General features: G+C 37.7%; 1 protein-coding gene across 1 annotated transcript; it reads right to left on the bottom strand.

Annotated features, from left to right (window-relative positions):
* Positions 1-308: 308 nt before the first annotated feature.
* Positions 309-17280, bottom strand: LOC149151368 (uncharacterized). Its single transcript, XM_089443137.1, has 2 exons — positions 17089-17280; positions 309-506 (listed from the first exon to the last, which is right to left on the bottom strand). The coding sequence occupies exons 1-2, from the start codon at positions 17278-17280 to the stop codon at positions 309-311; spliced, it is 390 nt and encodes a 129-aa protein (XP_089299263.1).
* Between the last annotated feature and the right edge of the window lie 1173 nt (positions 17281-18453).

Below are 18453 nucleotides of genomic sequence, written 5' to 3'. Positions count from 1 at the left end.
TTGGAAACCCCTTCCTTTATAGGAATTACATGTTGGACAATACGAATGTCATATGTCTTTATATCATAATATGTCCATGAAAACACATCATGGTACTATTTGAATAAGCGGATAAATGCTTGTCGATCTTGTGGAGAACAACAGGTACCAAGGCTTACATACTTTGGATTGTCATGAGTTCCTAGAGTGACTTATTCATATGGTAATATTTAAACAGAAATAATATTGAAAGATTTAAAATAATTATTTAAACACCATACCTCCTACTAGTAGTTTTTAAGATTTGGTTAAACACAGTGGATAGTATCTCATGCCTGATGAGTAACCACCTCTGAGTCGCCAATTACCTTGAGAATATCTACCTTTGGATCGACGGTTTTCTTCAATCGAAGTACAAGTGCTTCATATTCAGCAGTGTTATTGGTACAATCGAACTCCAAATGGCATGAAAGGATATATTTCTTATTACATGGGTCTATAAGTACGCAGCCAGCTCCAGAGCCATCCTGCATATTTGAACCATCAAAGTATAAAGTCCAAACATTATTAGCTACTAAGTTGTTTCCTATACTATTATTACTATTACTATGTACATCTATATTGCAAGATTCATTTACACTAGCTAGAGAACAAGGAAGGAGCTCAAGATGTGTATCTGGTGGGATGGGTGATGGCTACGCTTGATAACACTAATGGTCAGTTTCAAGGAAATGATTTCCAAATATCATATCGACAAAGGAAATAGGCTCATTATGGCCCTCAAGTGGTTTCATGGTGTGTTTCATGAATGCTCACTTGCCACTCAAATCTAGTTATTTCTACCCTTATATGGAAGCCATAAGTGTGACCAGTCTATAGAAAAATACCCTTGTAACTTACTAGACCAGTCTCTACTCAAAAGTACGTCATAGGATTATAGGATGTCCACAATTACAATATTTATACATTGTTTAACTCATTGATCAGATGATAATCAAATAATAATGTTGTTGAGTTCACCAATATCATGGACTAGATATTTTGTCACATTTAGTGTTTTTTTATTTGCAACAGGTAATGAAACTAAATTTATAGTTGCACCAGAATTGACTAAACAATTATGGACATTGTAACTAAAAATTTCAAAAGTTAATAAAAGTGGAGGGCAAAGAGTGTTAACTTCTAATGTTACAACATTAGCTATAGATTCAAGGGAACCAAAAGACTTACCGGACACCTTATGAGAGGTAGGAGATTTTTCACCTAGCGAAGGTTGTGAAAAGGCTTGGAGGAGTAGCTCACATTGTTCTATATTTGCGAGCTCATAGATGGAAATATTATCGCAAGCTCTCTTCAAATCTTCAAAAAAATTATAATCAATTGTTTCACTTCTAGAAAGTTGTGCCAAAGTGTCTAGAGGAGTAGATTTATTTGACGCTTCCGGAGTGATGAAATTACTTTTACTATTGGTGGAAGTGTTTTTGGAAGTAGTTGTATTTCCAAACTTACTCTGTGCATTATGATCAGGATTCACTAGCGGTGAGATTCTTCATAACAATTGTTCCTTTAATTTATGTCTCATTACCTCCTATTCATAAATATTCCCTTTGCTCATCAAATTGTACCAACCATACTACTTCTGAGGCAAGGCTTCATTTTTTGGTGGTTCTTCAGAACTCTTCTTTTCAGCATTGAGCATACAATCAAATTTATTCATTGCATGTCCAATACCCGCTCTTTATTAGGCCACTACAGGTTCTTTTATTCCCTACATTTGTTTTGACTTCTCATATGCTAATAAGGAATCCACAATTTGTGTGGCCAAAGTGTTCATGTTGTGGCTCCACTGCGGGCATGTCTTTTTTGAGTGATATTCCTGGTGGAAAGAGAAATAGTTGTCCATACCCATAATTTCTATATTCAACATGACATTTGAACTCTGGGAAGATTTTGCGGGTTGATTGTTGTTGTTGTTGTTATTCATTCGAAATGGGAAAGACTTGGGAGGCTTGCTACTGGTAGAAGTATCTCTTGACCTTCTCTTTAATTCTAAAATCTCATTAGTAAGTGATTTTACTCTCTTGGACAATCTTTCAATATCTAACGATTCCTTTTCTTTATCCTTACTTGAAGAAGGATGATACTTCCTACTAGTCTCCTTGGAGTCTTTTGATTCATTGTCACCAATAATAACTCCAATATAAGTCAAGTCTTTCTCGATGGCTATTTCTTCTACAAATTTTAGTGCGAATGTTTTCTTTGCATCTCTTTTAATGAATGAGGAAATGTTAGTGGTAAATGTATTTGTGTAATAATCAATAGTAATCGAATCATGCAGTTGCATTCCCGAGGGAAACTTGTTCAATATGTGATTGAAATTTTCATTAAAATCTTCACTTTATCCTTTTCCCCATATTATTATTTTCAATCTCTTTTAATAACATGGAGGGAGTCTTGTCATTAGAAAATTTATCTAGAAATTACTTCTTAAACTCCCTCCAATTGTGGATTGAATTGACAGGTAGACTATGGTACCACATTGTTGCTCTACCTTCTAATTTAAAGGGAAAAATCTTGCAAGAAACATCATTCTACCTTACTTCAAACAGAGGCACATACAAATTGTCAATGTGATCTTATCCCTTTGTCTTCTTATCTAGAACAAACTTTGATAACAACTTTTCTAGATGTATGGGAATATTATGAAGATTATCCCAAAGAGTGAGAGGTCCTTGGGCCATCCAATACAGTTCTTGGTTGGCCATGTCTTCATCTTTAGGTTCCTCCTCCTTTTCGAAATCTGACAATCCTTCTCCTTAACTTTCTAAATTTTCGCTGAACTAAAAAAATCTGTTAGAAAGAACAGTGTCTTCATTGTACCTTTCTTTAATGCGTGGAAGTGGCTCTTGCTGAACTGTGTCTTCAAAAGACTTTTCTAACTCTTCAATAATGGAAAGAACCAAATCTTCCACTGTCGAAACTAACACATCAGTACAAGTTTTTTCTTCTTCTTCGGATGATGTGGGATATTTTGAGCAATAGGGAGTAAACTGATAGATTTAACAAACTGACGAGTTATAGGTCAAAGTTCCAGGAGATGTTGGTGGGTAACCTCATATGATAACTCCAAACCAGGTTGAGAACGCCCTCCTACTTTCGCAATAGGAGTCAAAATGGAGCTCATAATGTTTCTATATGAACCAGAGGATGAATGATTAGGGTGTGCATAGTTATCAGCCATAAAAAAATGGCTTCCCTCATTCTAGTGCCAGAATGTTGATGATGTTGGATACTACCAACATACATGCGATCTCCCGATATAAGGTCCCAATTAGACCTCACATTATTTGGTGTAGGATTCTCATATAGAACACAACCCAATTTCCATTTACTTAAAGTTATTCCTTAGCTTTAGTCGTTAGCACGTGAGTGAAGCATGTATGTGCTTTTGAATGAGCAAGAGAGTGTGTCTTGTGAATGTTCGATTGCATATGTATCAAGGTTCTTTCACTGCAAAGGGGAATGAAAGTGAGCCTCTAAGAGAGAAGTAATAGTACTACCCTAATTGAGACACACATGAATGAGAAATACTCATCTAACAAGTGAGGTAGTTCAAATAGATGCGACGATTGTTATAAACATTACAACACATTTCCAATAAGTTATGAACTGAAGTCATTAAAATAGTTCAATTATTCTAGTACATGTGAAAACAAACATGAATCATAAACATCCAAAGAGTAGTCTTAGAAACATCCACAATCCATGTGTGAAAATTCATTGGCCTGAAAGGCTTCAATATTAAGAAAAAGTTCCAAGATACATAAATACAATGAACATCACTAATTCCAATAATAGAGTGTTAGAGCCACTACTTGCTCCCCAAAAGTACTAACTCTATCACTCTAATGCCTTGTGGGAGAAGCCAAGGTTAAAATTCCCTTACATGAGTAATGAGGATCCTTTTATAGCTTGAAGCATGACCATTCACATCCCCATGAATCTTGACTTTTTAGCTCCTAATGACCTTTGGACTTCTACAACCTTTGGACTTCCAAATGAATTTTGGAATTACATATGACTCTTGGTATTACATGTCCTTTATACTTCCATGAATATTTTGTCCATACATGACTCTTAGACTTTCAATTATTTGACATTACTATGATTACATAATTACATCATAAGTTCCACATCATCATGTGATGATGATGTGACGTGTCACTATCCTTGTTGACTGGGACTAATAGTGACCGATGACATGGAATTTATTCAAAGGTGACATGGATGCCACTAATTTCTTCATTATATATGTGCGCTCTGGTCCTTGATGTCTTCACCCTCCAAAGGTTCTTTGATCTAATGGATTCTTCATGGTGCTTTGATGATCAGGATTTCAACGTGTTCTTTTTTCTTCAACGCTTCCTTTGTTTGCCTTATTTTCCTAATCTTCCTTATGCGTGTTTCCATGTTGCTCTTGGGATATTTTTAACTACAATCACTCATGACAAGCAACTATCAGCTTGAATATATCCTATTCTAACATGTTTTATGCATGTTTTTTGTTCATGCCTCATCAGTGCAGCTAAAAGGGACAAGGAGAGATTCTAGGTGCAAGGGTGCACTTTGAAAGGTTGAAAGGATGAAGGGAGGAGGCTTTAGGGCTTCAAGATGCACTCATGCACTCAATGAAAAGAGGAAATCAAGGTAGGGTGCATGTTTTAAGTCTGAAGGATGAAAGGAAAGGCTTCAGGCTTCCCAAGTGTGTTGTACGCTCAGGGGAGAGGAGGGCATGGTGTGCGCTCATGAAGGCTGAAGGAGGTAGGCTTAATGCCTTCAAAGTGCACTCATGCACTCAAGAGGCCCATGAGGGAACATGTCACAATTTTTAAGGTTGAATGATGAGGCTTCGTGCGAAGTGCACTCATGCACTCAAAGGGTCAAGAGGGCACATGGAACATTGTGGAAGGTTGAAGGGTGGAGCTTAAGGCCTTCAAGGTGCACTCATGTGCTCAAGGTGGGCACATCCATTCGGGTCGAAGGAGTGTGCTAAAAGAAAGACTTGGCCTTTCAAGGGCACATTTTGGAACAAGTAAGGGGAAAGGGCTTAAGGATTTCACTTTGCGCTCTTGGAGGACACATGGAGCACTTCGAAACAATGAAGGATTTTTTATCAAGGCTTCAAATTTCACTCATGCACTCTTTTCCCTAATGGGTTTTCTTTGAAACCAAAATTTTTCTAAGTCTGGAAGATAGGGAAAGGTGCGAACACGATGAGTTTAAACATAAAATCAAGTGTGACACATACCAACTCATTAAGAAAACTTATACAAGATTGAGCAATGAGAAGTAAACATCAAAACACCACTTTACAAACATTCCCCACATATAACAGCTAGCGTGTGTGCGATTGATATCAAAAAGTGTCGTTTTATAACAACAATGGTGTAACGACCATGAAATGCACCAAATATGTTCCAATCAATGTGATGACACTTGAGAACACTTAAGAACACTTGAAACATATAGTATGACATGAAACAACACTTGACAACCAAGTCGAAACTTGATAAGATGATAAAGTAGGCTCCAAAATTTGAATGTAGTGAAATTTTGGAGGACATTGTAGCAATGACAACAATACCCCACAACATGAATACCTTGATTGAGAAAGCATTGATTCACCCTTCTCCATGAAGCCCCTCCATCAAAATATTATGTTGGAGTAAGGATCATCCTACCCTTCTTGGGGATTCCTCTCTACATGGAAACTATGCTTGATAAATGATTGGTCAGCCCTTCCCTTAGATATCCCATAATTTGAATACCATCCTTGAGGAAGTGTTGGCCAACCCTCCTCCATGATTCCCATTTATGAGAACACTATTCTGGAGGAAAGGTTGGTCAATTCTTCCCTATACTATACTAGATATGGATATATTTTTCAAGAAAGGATTGGTTTATGCTTCCCCATGCACCTTATTAATGAAAATACTATACTAGAGGAATAGTGGCCAATCTTTCTCTAAGATCTCATATATGATATTAATATGCATGAGGAAGGCTAACCATTCCCTCAGGTCCCCCCTTTATGTAGAACTTATTCTAGAGGAAGGCCTAACTCTTCCATTAGATACTTTTTGATGAGCATAATGCCCATAAGGAAGCCAATAACCCTTATTTGTGCTCTCCCTCAATGAGAATCCTCTATAAGAGGAAGGGTCAGCTAACCCTTCCAAGTATACCTCCTTGGTGAAAATATTAAATTGGAGGAAGGCCCTATCCAATTATTCTCTAGGTTACCTGTTGATGGTGCTGAACCCACCAATATTCATGGGATCTCCTTGATATGATGTCCCAACTAGACCTCACACCATTTGGAGTAGGAATCCCAGCAGTGGAGTGTTAATGATACTCCTTGGTTGCAAATAATCATAGAGTGATGCATGATGTATTTGGTGAGAATAAGTGTGTGACCCTACGGATAGTCAAGTGTGATGCATGAACGGTTCCAACACACGAAGGGAAAAGAGAGTGAGCCCCTTAGAAGTTTGTAATAGTACGCAACTTAAAAGGAACACATGAGCATAATGACATCATGAGTTAATATGTGGAATAGTCCACATGTTAAGGTGATGAATTAATACAACAACACACATTCAACAAGATTTGTACAAATTCAAATGAAATAGTTCATAAGCATGAGTGTAAGTTAAATAACATACATTTCAAATAAAACAAGAATAATCCTATTGTATTCACAACATATGCATGAAATCGTGTCGGATATAAGTTTTATTAAAAGTGAAAGTTCCAATCATACATACACCATTGATGACCACTAGCCCGATAGTGGAACATTAAAGTCAGCAACACCTACTCCTCCAAAGAAGTATACTACCTCCATGCTACAGAGAATCCAAGGCTCTCACAAAACTAGCAAGCTCTTGTTAATCCTAATCCTAGCCAAAAGCTTGGCTCCCAAAAGCATCTTACATTTGTTATGATGTTCTATTTATAACAAGGGGGAGGATGACCCTTCAACTCCCCTATGTGACTCTTCAAGTTGTTTCAAATTACTCATTCATTACATCATGACACTTTATATACCAATATTTAGACTTGTAATTTCACTTACAAAATAATTATAAATAATATTTCAATTTACACTTGTACCCATATAAGACAAAATAGGGTAGAGACAACTAGAAAACCTAACAAAACAAAACATTATGATATTACTTTTGGGAAAACTCTAGCTCAACAACTTGCACTTGATACTTCTCGATGACATATTGGTGCTAAGATTGGTACTGTGAATGAAATCCCTAAATTGTGTGATGGTGTCTGGATGGAAGCATACTCTAGCCTCCATGGCATAGGGGCACAATGACTTGGAACCAATTTCAACTTCCCCCTGAAGCATGCACAACATTGTTATAACTTGGACAGGACCACCGATGTAGTTCTTCATGTTCTATCGGTTCAGCTCCAAATCTTCCTTGGTAGAAATCTGTCTCAACTACTCCAAGTACTCTTAGATCTCCTTCAGGACCTGGTTCTTGGGTTTGGATTTGGCAAGCGTGAAAACTGATGGGATCTTGCGTGCATTCATAAATACATCAAATTTTTTGTATAACCATACATGAGGCCTGAATACTACCAATGAAAAAGGTGAGCTGTCTATTTTTCTAAATCAACAATCGAACCTTCTCTTTCTCCAACTTTGTCTATGGCTTCATTTTCTTTCCCAAGTTAAGTGATACCCCTTTCTATTGCATTGTCCATTCATGCATGAGTGTGATGGAAGCTTGTATATTCATGAGATTTTTGAAAAAATCTTTGCTCTTCTACTGCAATACATGCAATAAGACAATTTCCTTATGTACGGTAATGAGATCCTCATAGAGGTCCTGCATGGTCTCTCCAAGTGTTGATACTTCAACAAGTATCGGTGTTCTCATCTCCTTCAAGTGGGCCCTTGTGAAAGATACATTATGTGCTATTGCTCGGATTTTTTCTACCTCTTGCCTGGCAACCTGTAAATCCTGTGCCAATTTCTTATTCTTGGTCATCAAATACTGAGTGTTTTATTTTGATGCACCTACAAAGGACAAGTTGGCTTTGGAAATGGCATTTGGATTCTTCTTGGTGTCTTCCACTATCACCCTCTCTCTAGTGAATGTAGGTGATGCATGATCATTAAGAAAATGCTTTCTCCCTGCTTGTACAATTCTCTTTTGGAATTCATCATAAAATAGATTGTACAATTCCATTACCAAATCATCATCAAGAGGAACAATGTCCCCTTCTTCGCTCGGAACTAACTTTGCTGCTATAGGTGGTTGAGACTAAACGGTGAATTGAGGTTCACTTGGCATCATGTCAACATCTTCATTTTGCGGCTCTAGTTCCAACTCCATATCTGCAACTTCAACCAAGTCTTCAATCTGTTGAGAAATCTCTCGATCCTGCATCTACTCACCCTCCTCGTCAGTTGTTGGCTAGTTTTGTTCTTGCTCTTCAACATGTATTGGCATTTTTCTTCAGCCATGGCACCTTGCCTTTCTTCTTCTTCCTTCTTTTGTTTCTCTTGTTGTTATTTCATACTTAGCTCTCATTCTTCCTTTAATTCTTGTTCTACTTGCTTCAATCTTAGTTATGCTTCCTACAAGCTCTACTTTTCTCTCTTCCTGTACTATGCTCTCTATATCTTTTTCTTCCTCTTCGCTTCTACTACTAAAGCTTCTTTCATAAGGATTAGATCTGATTTCATCTTGAAGCTTTGTTTTCCCCCTAAATTATCAACAACCTTTCTCTTTCCCTTATCATGTATGGGATTGTTGCTTTCTGTTGGTGCTACTTCTGGAGTTGTTTCCTTCTATGGAGTGGCCTGTGAAGTCTCTGCTTAACTAACCATATCACGAGCTTTGGAGGCATTGTAGAAATTCCTCCATGGATCCTCCTTTAGCCAATGAAATATCTTATTGAGCCACTAAAAGTAAATTCTAGCACATTGGTATTTACAAATTTTAAGGGGATCATACGGATTAAACTCTCGAGTACTGAATGCAAACTTCATTATCTCCTTTCCATCAGTGTCTATGATTTTCAAGTTCTTTATCTCGTATAATCTAATTTTCAAAGGAAGAGTGGTCCATGGTTCTTTCTTATTCCTGTGCAAAGTTACTGAAAACCTTGTGGTGAGATGATATGACACTTCTTGCATGACAAGCTTTTCGGTGGCATACCATGGAAAAACATGCGACTACTTCTCTCCACTGAACACTCTAAGGAAGATGCCACCCAGTGAGGCAAAATAATCTGTGATCTTTGTTATTGCCTCCATTTCTCCTCGTGACATGCAAGGCAGTTCTTCTTCAAATATGAGCTTGTAAAGCAAGATGATGAAATGGTCAATTAGATGTTCCATTACTCCTTGATAACTACAATCCAAAATTAGTTTACAATAGATATGCATGGTATTTTCATGTGGTGTCCATGTCCAATTCATGCCAGGAAACTGATTATGTGCACAGATTGCATCTAGTAAATATGAAGACATATAGAAATTTGTGTGTTCATCGTTGAGAGGATTATGGTCATGTGCTACATGGGCTTTCAACTGTCGAGCCAAAAGATTTGACCAGTTGAATGGCTTCCCGTCGCTTACAACCTAGTTCAATAAGACTTCCCACCCTTCAGGAAAGGTCCTTTTTCTCTACTAACCATGGATCCTACAAGCTAATATAAACAAGAGTTATTAGGTCTTCCTGAGAGAATTTTTCTTGTATAAATGGGTGGGTATCTGTCAAAAATTCAATGGCTCTTTCACCCATCCTTTAACAATATCTCTTGTGTTCACATAGTTGTTGGTGGCATAGAAGAATGAGTCCATGAGCTTCACAGGATTGAGCATGTGATACATATGCTGATAATCCTATGCCAGAAAGATAGCAAGCTTCTATCCGCTAGCATTTCATAATTTCATGGTCTCCTCATCAATGTGTGAAACAATCCAGTTGATGATATCTGCACATGGGAAGACTGGATATCTACATGCAACCCTATGTAGTCCTAACTACTAGATATTGAGATAAACTTGTTGCTCCTTGAGATCTGCCTCAAGTCTCTTTGTTGAAAGAGCTTCATTAACTTGGTGCCATGTTAGTGTTGACTCCTTTTCTATAAACAAATGAATGTCTGCATATATTGGCAAGTCTGCTGGTGTTTTCTCAACTACTTCCCTAGTACTATTTTCAGTGGTCGCTTTTGAAGGAGCGCTCTTTGGTGCCATGGTAGCAATGTATGTTGGAGAGAAGCGCTTAACAACGTTGATACCTATGGGACAAAATGACACTCATGGAAAGCAAACATTAATCTTTTGCAAATCTAACTTCACAGCCTGATCAAGCAACAAATGGGGCAGGTGGTGAGAGGTACTACGTAATTTTCATCAATAAGAAAGGGAGACTGGGTGTGGGAATTGCAAATTGCATGGTCCCAACAGCTAAGGGTGTAGCCTGAGGCTTGAGACTGCACAATGCATAGTTCATCTTGGGTAATGACTCAGAGAGATTGTGCATTTTGTGGTCTTAGTGGCCAAGGCAACAGGCTCAACCCTGAAACTACGCAATGCATAGTTGGGATAGCCTATACTATGCATTGCGTAGTTACAGAGTCCAACCTCTCGGCTTGAGCCTGACAATTGCACAATGCCCAGCTAGGCAAGGCAAAATCTGGATAAGGAAAGTGCAGATCTACCCTGTGGAAGTGTGGAAAACGAGCAGAACTAGGTGATGATGTGATCTTGGGTGAAGAACTGACTAAATATAAATGAACCAATGTGAACCAAGTACAGAAACTCAACAAATAAAAGGAAAATTAAGTATGTGAGGAGAGTCACTGAAACGACGACCATTGGTACAAAAACAAGAAAAGCGGTGTGACACTTGTGAAAGGAAAACGAAAACTTAGAAAAACACTTATATAAGCTAAAATAATTTGAAACACCAGCAAACATGAAGAGAAATAAGAAAAACAACACCCACATAAGTGAAACAACAAAAAATGATAGAAAAAGCAGCAACAGACGATAAAAGCGAAACTCACCTTGAAAAGCAATGACAACTCCACCGAAGGTTCATTAATTTCCTCGAGAATGCTAGATCTCCAAGATAAAATGTGAAAATGATCTCTAGATGCATCGATTAAATATATTTAAGAAAATTAGGGTTCATGATGCACATGCCTAAAATCAAGGAAAAAGTGACACTTGGTGGAAGTTTCTAAAAATAGGAAGCATGCCTCCTTTGGGATACTAATAATGGATCCCTATTTCTTAGGAATGAATTTTCCTTTTATATTTTTTCTTTTTTTTCTTTTCTGGGGGAACTTTCCATACACATTGTCAGGAAAGATTGCATAATTATGGGGAACTAGGCAACTTCCCAACTCAATGCATTGTGCACTTTCTGAGCTCAGTGAGGGATTGTGCAGTTTCTAGCCTCAGTTCTTGGCTTCCTTCCATGACTACATAGTTTCTGAGCTCAAGGATGACTTCTAGTCTGAACTACACAATTCCAATCATCAAGGTTCACTACCCTCAAGGATTGCACAGTTTCTGGAGGAAACCCCAGAACTGCTGTAAGACTAAGTCGGGAGGTTGGCTTGTGAATTAAAAAGATCAGCTAAGTGTAAAAACAAGAAAACACAAGCACGAATCAAAAAAATAAGTCTCATACACATCACGAGTACTTGAAAATAGTACAAGATAAGCTCCTATGGATAGGAAGGAAGGCTCCAAAATCAAAGCATAGGAAAAATTTTGGAGGGTGGTTGTAGCCAATTACAACACTTCATGCTTATACCATGAAAGGTGTGAACACAATGATTTTAAACATAAAATCAAGTGTGACACATACCAACGCATTAAGAAAACTTATACAAGCTTGAATAATGATAAGTAAACATAAAAACGCCACTTTAGAAACATTCCCCAAGCATAATAGCTGGCGTGTGTGCGACTGAGATCAAAAAGTGTCATTTTATAACAACAAAGGTGTTATGACCATGAAATGCACCAATTATGTTCCAATCAATGTGATGACACTTGAGATCAGTCGAGAACACTTGAAACATATAGGATGACATGAAACGACAATTTACAATCAAGGAAAAACTTGATATGTTGATAAAGTAGACTCCAAAATTTGAATTTAGTTAAATTTTGGAGCGTGTTGTAGCAAACAATACCCCACAACATGAATACCTTCCTTGAGAAAGCGTTGATTCACTCTTCTCCATGCCACCCCTCCATAAAAATATTATGTTGGAGTAGGGTCATCTTACCCTTACTGGGGATTCCTCTCTACATGGAAACTATGCTTGATAAATGATTGATCATCCCTGCCATTAGATATCCCACAGTGTGAATACCATCCTTGAGGAAGGTTTGGCCAACCCTCCTCCCTGCTTTCCCTTTATTAGAACACTATGCTAGAGGAAAGGTTGGTAAATTCTTCCCTATAATATACTAGATATGAATATATTTTTCAAGAAAGGATTGGTTTACCCTTCCCCATGCACCTCCTTAATGAAAATATTATACTAGAGGAATGGTGGCCAATATTTTGCTAAGATCTCATATATGAGAATACTATGCTAGAGGAAGGATAACCCTTCCCTTAGGTCGCCCCTTTATGTAGAACTTATTCTAGAGGAGGGCTTAAACCTTCCATTAGATACTTTGTGATGAGCATACTTCCCAAAATGAAGTGCCAACTAACCCTTATTTGTGCTCTCCCTCAATAAGAATCCTATATATGAATAAGGGTCAACTAACCCTTCCCCATATACCTCCTTGGTGAAAATCTTAAATTGGAGGAAGGTCCTAGCCAATTCTTCTCTAGGTTACCCTATATAAGATTTATATCCTTGAGGAATGGTTATCCAACCATTAAAAAAGACCCCCCTCTATTTTAAAATTATGCTTGAGTAATGGTTGGTTGACCTTTCAACTAGATACCCCATGATATCAATGCCCTCCTTAAGAAAGGGTCAACGAACTCTTCTCCATGCTCATCCATGACATAAATACTATATGAGAGGAATATTTAATTGTCCCTTCCTCATGTACATATTCAACATATTTACTATGTTGGAATATGGTTCCATTTATCCTTCTATCAGTTTCATTCGTTGAGAATTTTGTGCTTAAGGAAGGGTGAACTAGCCCAACCCTAGGATCCCACTCTCTATGAAAACTATGCTTGAGGAAGGGTCAATTTTACCTTCCTTTGGATACCCTAATATGTGAATACCATCCTTAAAAAGGAATTATTAATACCATCAAATGCAAAAATCTTTTAACAATAAGTATCAATACTATTGTAGAACAATGGACACCACATATGAGATTTTCATAAGGGGAAAACAAGTCTTTAGATGATTATGAGGAAATGTTCCAGCTAAGTTACAGAAAGGCATAATATTTCACTCTAAGACCAAACTCCCTAAATATTGTACTATTGAGGGGAGTTAGAGAATATATCAATATGGAAACTCTCAACTTATTGGTTAATGGAGATATCTACCACCTCACTTATGATGAGATTAAGTGGGTTTTTAAAAATCATTTGAGAGCCAATAGAAAAAGAGGTAGAGTGAGCAAGAGTTTGGTATGTCCTTCTTCCTCCTCAATTATTTCTAAAAATGAAATAGAATGTATGTTAGAGGACATGAAAAATAAATTTTGAACACATTTTTTATGTATATGGATGCTTTGTGAATCAAAAGAAAACAAGAAGAATAAAAAAAACCATTGGTTGTGTTCTACCCCAGTGCACTAGGAGACGCCATAGGAATGAGTGTCCTTTGAATGCTATAGAAGTGTGTTTTTTTGTGAATAAATTAATTCTACTGATAAGTTTCCATCATTTTTTGAAGGTTATTTACCAAGGAATATAAGGGAGCATGGAGCAATTGTTCTTCATCAATTAGAAGAGGCATAAGGAATATTTTAAGGATGGAAAATTATCTTAAAGTTTAAAAAAATTGGTGAATCTCACTAGTCCCTAATATGCAAACTATAAAATTCTTATTGATGTATTTGTAAAATTATTCAAATTTATAATGATTTAATATATACTCTCTATATAATTTTGGTGATTTTTAAGGTAAAATAATTTTATATTGTAAAATTTGGGTGAATCATTTTTATAAAAATATGAAATTGGCAAATCATTTTTTGGAAAAATCATGGAAAATTAGCCCACCTGCAAATATTAGCCCCTAAAATTTTCCATGAATACACCACACGCTCCAAGACAATTTCAACAAGGTATGAACATCCCTTCTCATTTCAATCATAATTACAATGCTCAATATCAGCCTTGGTTCTCATTAACAATTTTCCTTGGCCCATGCACACTTCTTGGCCATATCCTTCTCAACCTATTGTTCCTCCTTTCTAGCCGTATTCAAACCAATCTCCTTAATGGGGTAATCCATCACAAGAATAGAGACCTCAGGTTTCCCAACCACCTATTCTAATGTCTCCTCCTTAGCAACAAGTACCCTATAGCATCCTCTGAAACAACCCCAGATGCATGCTTAACAAAATCCCAATCCTAATAATAAGTAGACTCAAGTTGTTTACAATAGAGAGATCACTTATCAGATTTATTCTATAGAAATCCAAGAAATATGAATTAGGTCATGGAAGGTTCTCCTAGATTTCCACCAACCTTCTCCTAATGAAGATCCTAAGAAATAGGAGGATCATGTGCCTTAGATCTTTCACAAAGTATCTCCCTATCCTAAAAGGTTGAAAACCCAAAAAACATACACTCTAGAAGAGGTTGAACTTCTATCTGAATTAAATATTTTAAGTGTAAAAATACCTCTCCTCCAAACCATCTAGAATGATCCAATTTATAACAAATTCATCAAGTTATAGTGTCTTAGAAGGCCTAGAAGGAAGAGAAGGGATGCCCCTAACATCAATGTTGTTGGGAAACTAACTGACCTAATGCTTGAGTGAGTATTCATCCCTAAGTATTTGGATCCTGGAAGTCCAATAATAGATGCACACATAAACAATATTTCATTTCCAAACACACTCATTGATCTAGGAGATACAATCAATGTCATGACTAGGGAAACTATGTTTAAGCTTAACCTCCAAGAGTCCTTTAGAAAATGCACTATTGTACTTCATCTTACTAACAAATCCAAAGTAGATCTAGAAGGCATAATCAAAGACGTAATGGTCTTCGTAGAAACTTGGGAATATCCCACACACTTCCTTATCCTTGGACCCAAAACCAAGTTCAATGGTTATCCATTCATTCTAGGGAGACCTTGGTTAGATATATTGATGCATATATTAGTTGTAGGGATGGAAATATGAAAATTACTATTAGGAAGTCTCGAAAAGAACCTGTACTATATCCCCCAACACAACCTCTTATTGAAGTTAATTTCCTAAATGGGAGGAAGAATAATAAGAGGATTTTAAACTCTTATCACCCTATCATGTTTGTACAATAGAAACTGTCCTCAGCAAAAATCAAGCTAATGAATATGACTTGATTGATAATTTTTGGAAAAGTCAATGTCCTACTACTATGACCATTGATGGGATGAAAGAGGAGTTATCCCTAGGGAAGCCTAGTTGTTCCAAGGAAAGTCCATGGACAGAATTATTGGTTGTTGTTTCTAATTTGAACAACATAAAAATGGTAGAAATCATTCCCTCCAAAATGTTGAAAATCAACTCCTCACTTTTAGCTGATCAAGAGGATCAATCACTCACTGTATTGAGATAACACATTAGTGTATTTGCATGGGAATAACTACAATAGTATGAAGGTATACATCCTTCTGTATGCACCAATCACATATACATAAAATAATATCACAAGCCTATTCGCCAGCCTCAAAGGAAAATGAATCATGCTTTAAAAGATATTGTGAAAGAAGAATTGCATGAATCAATAAATGATAGGTTCATCTGTCTAATGTCAGATAGTGAATGGGTATCACCTTTGGTTATTGTCCCTAGGAAGAATGGAAAATGGAGAATTTGTGTCAGTTACAAGGAACTTAATAAATCCACAAGGAAAGATCATTTTCCCTTTCCCTTCATTGACCAAGTCTTTGATGTGCTTGTTGGGAAAGGGTTATTTCCCTTCTTGGGTGGATTTAGTGGGTACAATTAGATCCAAATCAATCCTCATGATTAGCAAAAAACCACTTTCACTTTCCCTTGGGGGAATTTTACTTATAAGGTCCTCCCATTTGGATTATGTAATGCCCCTACCACTTTCCAAAGGGTTGTGCTTAGCATCTTTTCTAATATTGTACATCATTTAGTAGAAATTTATATGGATGACTTCACACCCTATGGGAATGAATTTCAAGAAGCTCTCTCCATTCTAACCAAGTTATTACAAATATGTGGGGAGATGAACCTATCCTTAATCCATGAAAAATGCTTGTTCCTAATGAATTAGGGAGTTTTAATAGGAACTTTCCTTTCCTTAAAAGGTATTCAAGTAGACCCTAGTAAGGTAGTCATCATCAAGCACCTTCATGTACCTCTGAAACAAAGAGATGTCAAAATATTCTTAGGCCTTGAAGGATACTATCGAAGGTTTATAAAGGATTATGATAAAATTTCTTCTACTTTGTTTTCCTTTTTTTTTGTAAGTGTAGGTAGTGCCTTTCTTTTCAATTTATAATAAATAAAACCAGATACATCATTTTGGTGGCCTCAACCTACCCCGAAGGGAAACCAGGTCTGTTGGCCACCTCAATTTGTTATAAGCATTCCAAAAGCAAAATTTCATGAGTCTTTCCATACTAGCTATATGCACTATACACCTGAAACTACCTATTAAGCAGCTAACATGCATAAGGCTGTGAAAATAAAAGATCAGAAACCACAAAAAATGCTCAAGAGGATCATTCCTCTCTGGTGCCTACATTCTGGTCCATTTCCATGGGAGTGTCCCTTTGTTCCTCCTGACTTGGGTTGATGCTAACCATCTTGGACAGCAGCTGCGACATCTCTTCTAGTTTGTTGTTCTGTCTAATCATTATTACCTGGAAGTTTTTCATTTCCTTCTGCAGATTCAGCATACCATTTGTGATTTCTGCCATTTCTTTTGCTACATGTTCTAGTGCTTTTGCCAGGAGGCATTTGACAACCCAGTAGATATGAAGAGACTTTCTATACTGAGTCAGTCTACCCCATGTGTTCCCTGGGTCTCGAATCACTTCCGCCCATTCTTCCATCTCAGATTCCGACTACTCCTCCAACACATTGGTCTCCATGTCTTGGATGATTTAGCGGATGTCCTCACTCGTACCTTCCCGATATGCTCTTGCCGCTTCCTAAACTGCAATCAGTGTGGACCGTCTTCCTCTGCTCGGGTTGCTTGGGGGTTCTGTTGGCCGACTTTCCTGGTTCTCATGCCTTGGTCGTCCTCTGCCTCCACGTCCTCTGCCGTGACCCGAACACGCCATCCTGGTTTCCTTCCTTACCTGTTGACAATTATCAATCACCGAAATCACATTTTCAAGTTTCCTATCATCCTCTCCCACTACCATTTTCCTTTCAAGTATTCCTCTCTTTCTATTGCAGTCACCACCCTGTTTTTGGGTTTGACATTGTTCACCATTATCAGTATACAGGAGATGTATAAGACCCTCTGTCAGGCATATCACTTGGTGGGCTAAGGCCATAACTTTCGAATCCCCTTTCTCCAGCTTCCCCTCTGCTATTGTGGTGGATTGCTTGCCCTCGTTTCCCGAATTTCTTCCTAGGCTATGCTCCCGGCTACAGTTTCCCTGTTCGCCACGGATCCTCCTCCAATTCTGACTCAATTGTCCCTCACAATGCAGTGCTGAGGGGAGGGCGACCTCGCTCCAACCCTTTCCTTCTACAGGGACTTCACATGAATTTAACTTATCCATACTACCTACTGTAATGGAGTAAAGGGGTACAGGGGTCTCAGGTTTCACATACCCGTAATCGCAATCCTCCCTGATGGCTCCTGTCGACTGTGTTGCGCTCTGCTCTGCCTTTGTCTCGCTTGGAATACCCTTTCCGTTCCCCTCTGCCACCTTCATATAGTATCTCCTCACCAACCTTCTCCCTCTTCCATTATCATCGCCACTTCTTCTAATCACCTGTATTCCACCTCCCCCACTCCAATTTCTTGGGCCCTACACTGACCTACTACTCATTATCTTGGTTGGAAGGGCGACTTCAGCCCTGTGGTTATGACCGGCTATCCTTCCGTAATCATAACTACCCCTGCCACCCTCACTTATCTCATTACACATCCCGATCGGGAGTTCTACTTTGTTTTCCTTGCTAACCAAATATGTTGATTTTTGTTCAATAGATCCATGCTAAGAAGCATATGAAAGCATAAAATAAAAATTAATGATAACACCTATTCT

This window comes from Pinus tabuliformis, chromosome 9, assembly GCF_031772625.1.
Source record: "Pinus tabuliformis cultivar Carrire ecotype Pingquan chromosome 9, CPIR1, whole genome shotgun sequence".
Classification (NCBI taxonomy): Eukaryota; Viridiplantae; Streptophyta; class Pinopsida; order Pinales; family Pinaceae; genus Pinus; species Pinus tabuliformis.
Note: the sequence above shows the minus strand (reverse complement) of the source record. Positions and strands in the feature narration are given on the sequence as shown.

Excerpts from the sequence above, each read along its gene's own strand:
- LOC149151368 (XM_089443137.1), bottom strand. The coding sequence starts at position 17,280 with ATGGAAGAATGGGCGGAAGTGATTCGAGACCCAGGGAACACATGGGGT. Across the intron at positions 507-17,088 it reads AGGAAATGAAAAACTTCCAG|GATGGCTCTGGAGCTGGCTG; the intron begins GTAATAATGATT and ends TCAAATATGCAG.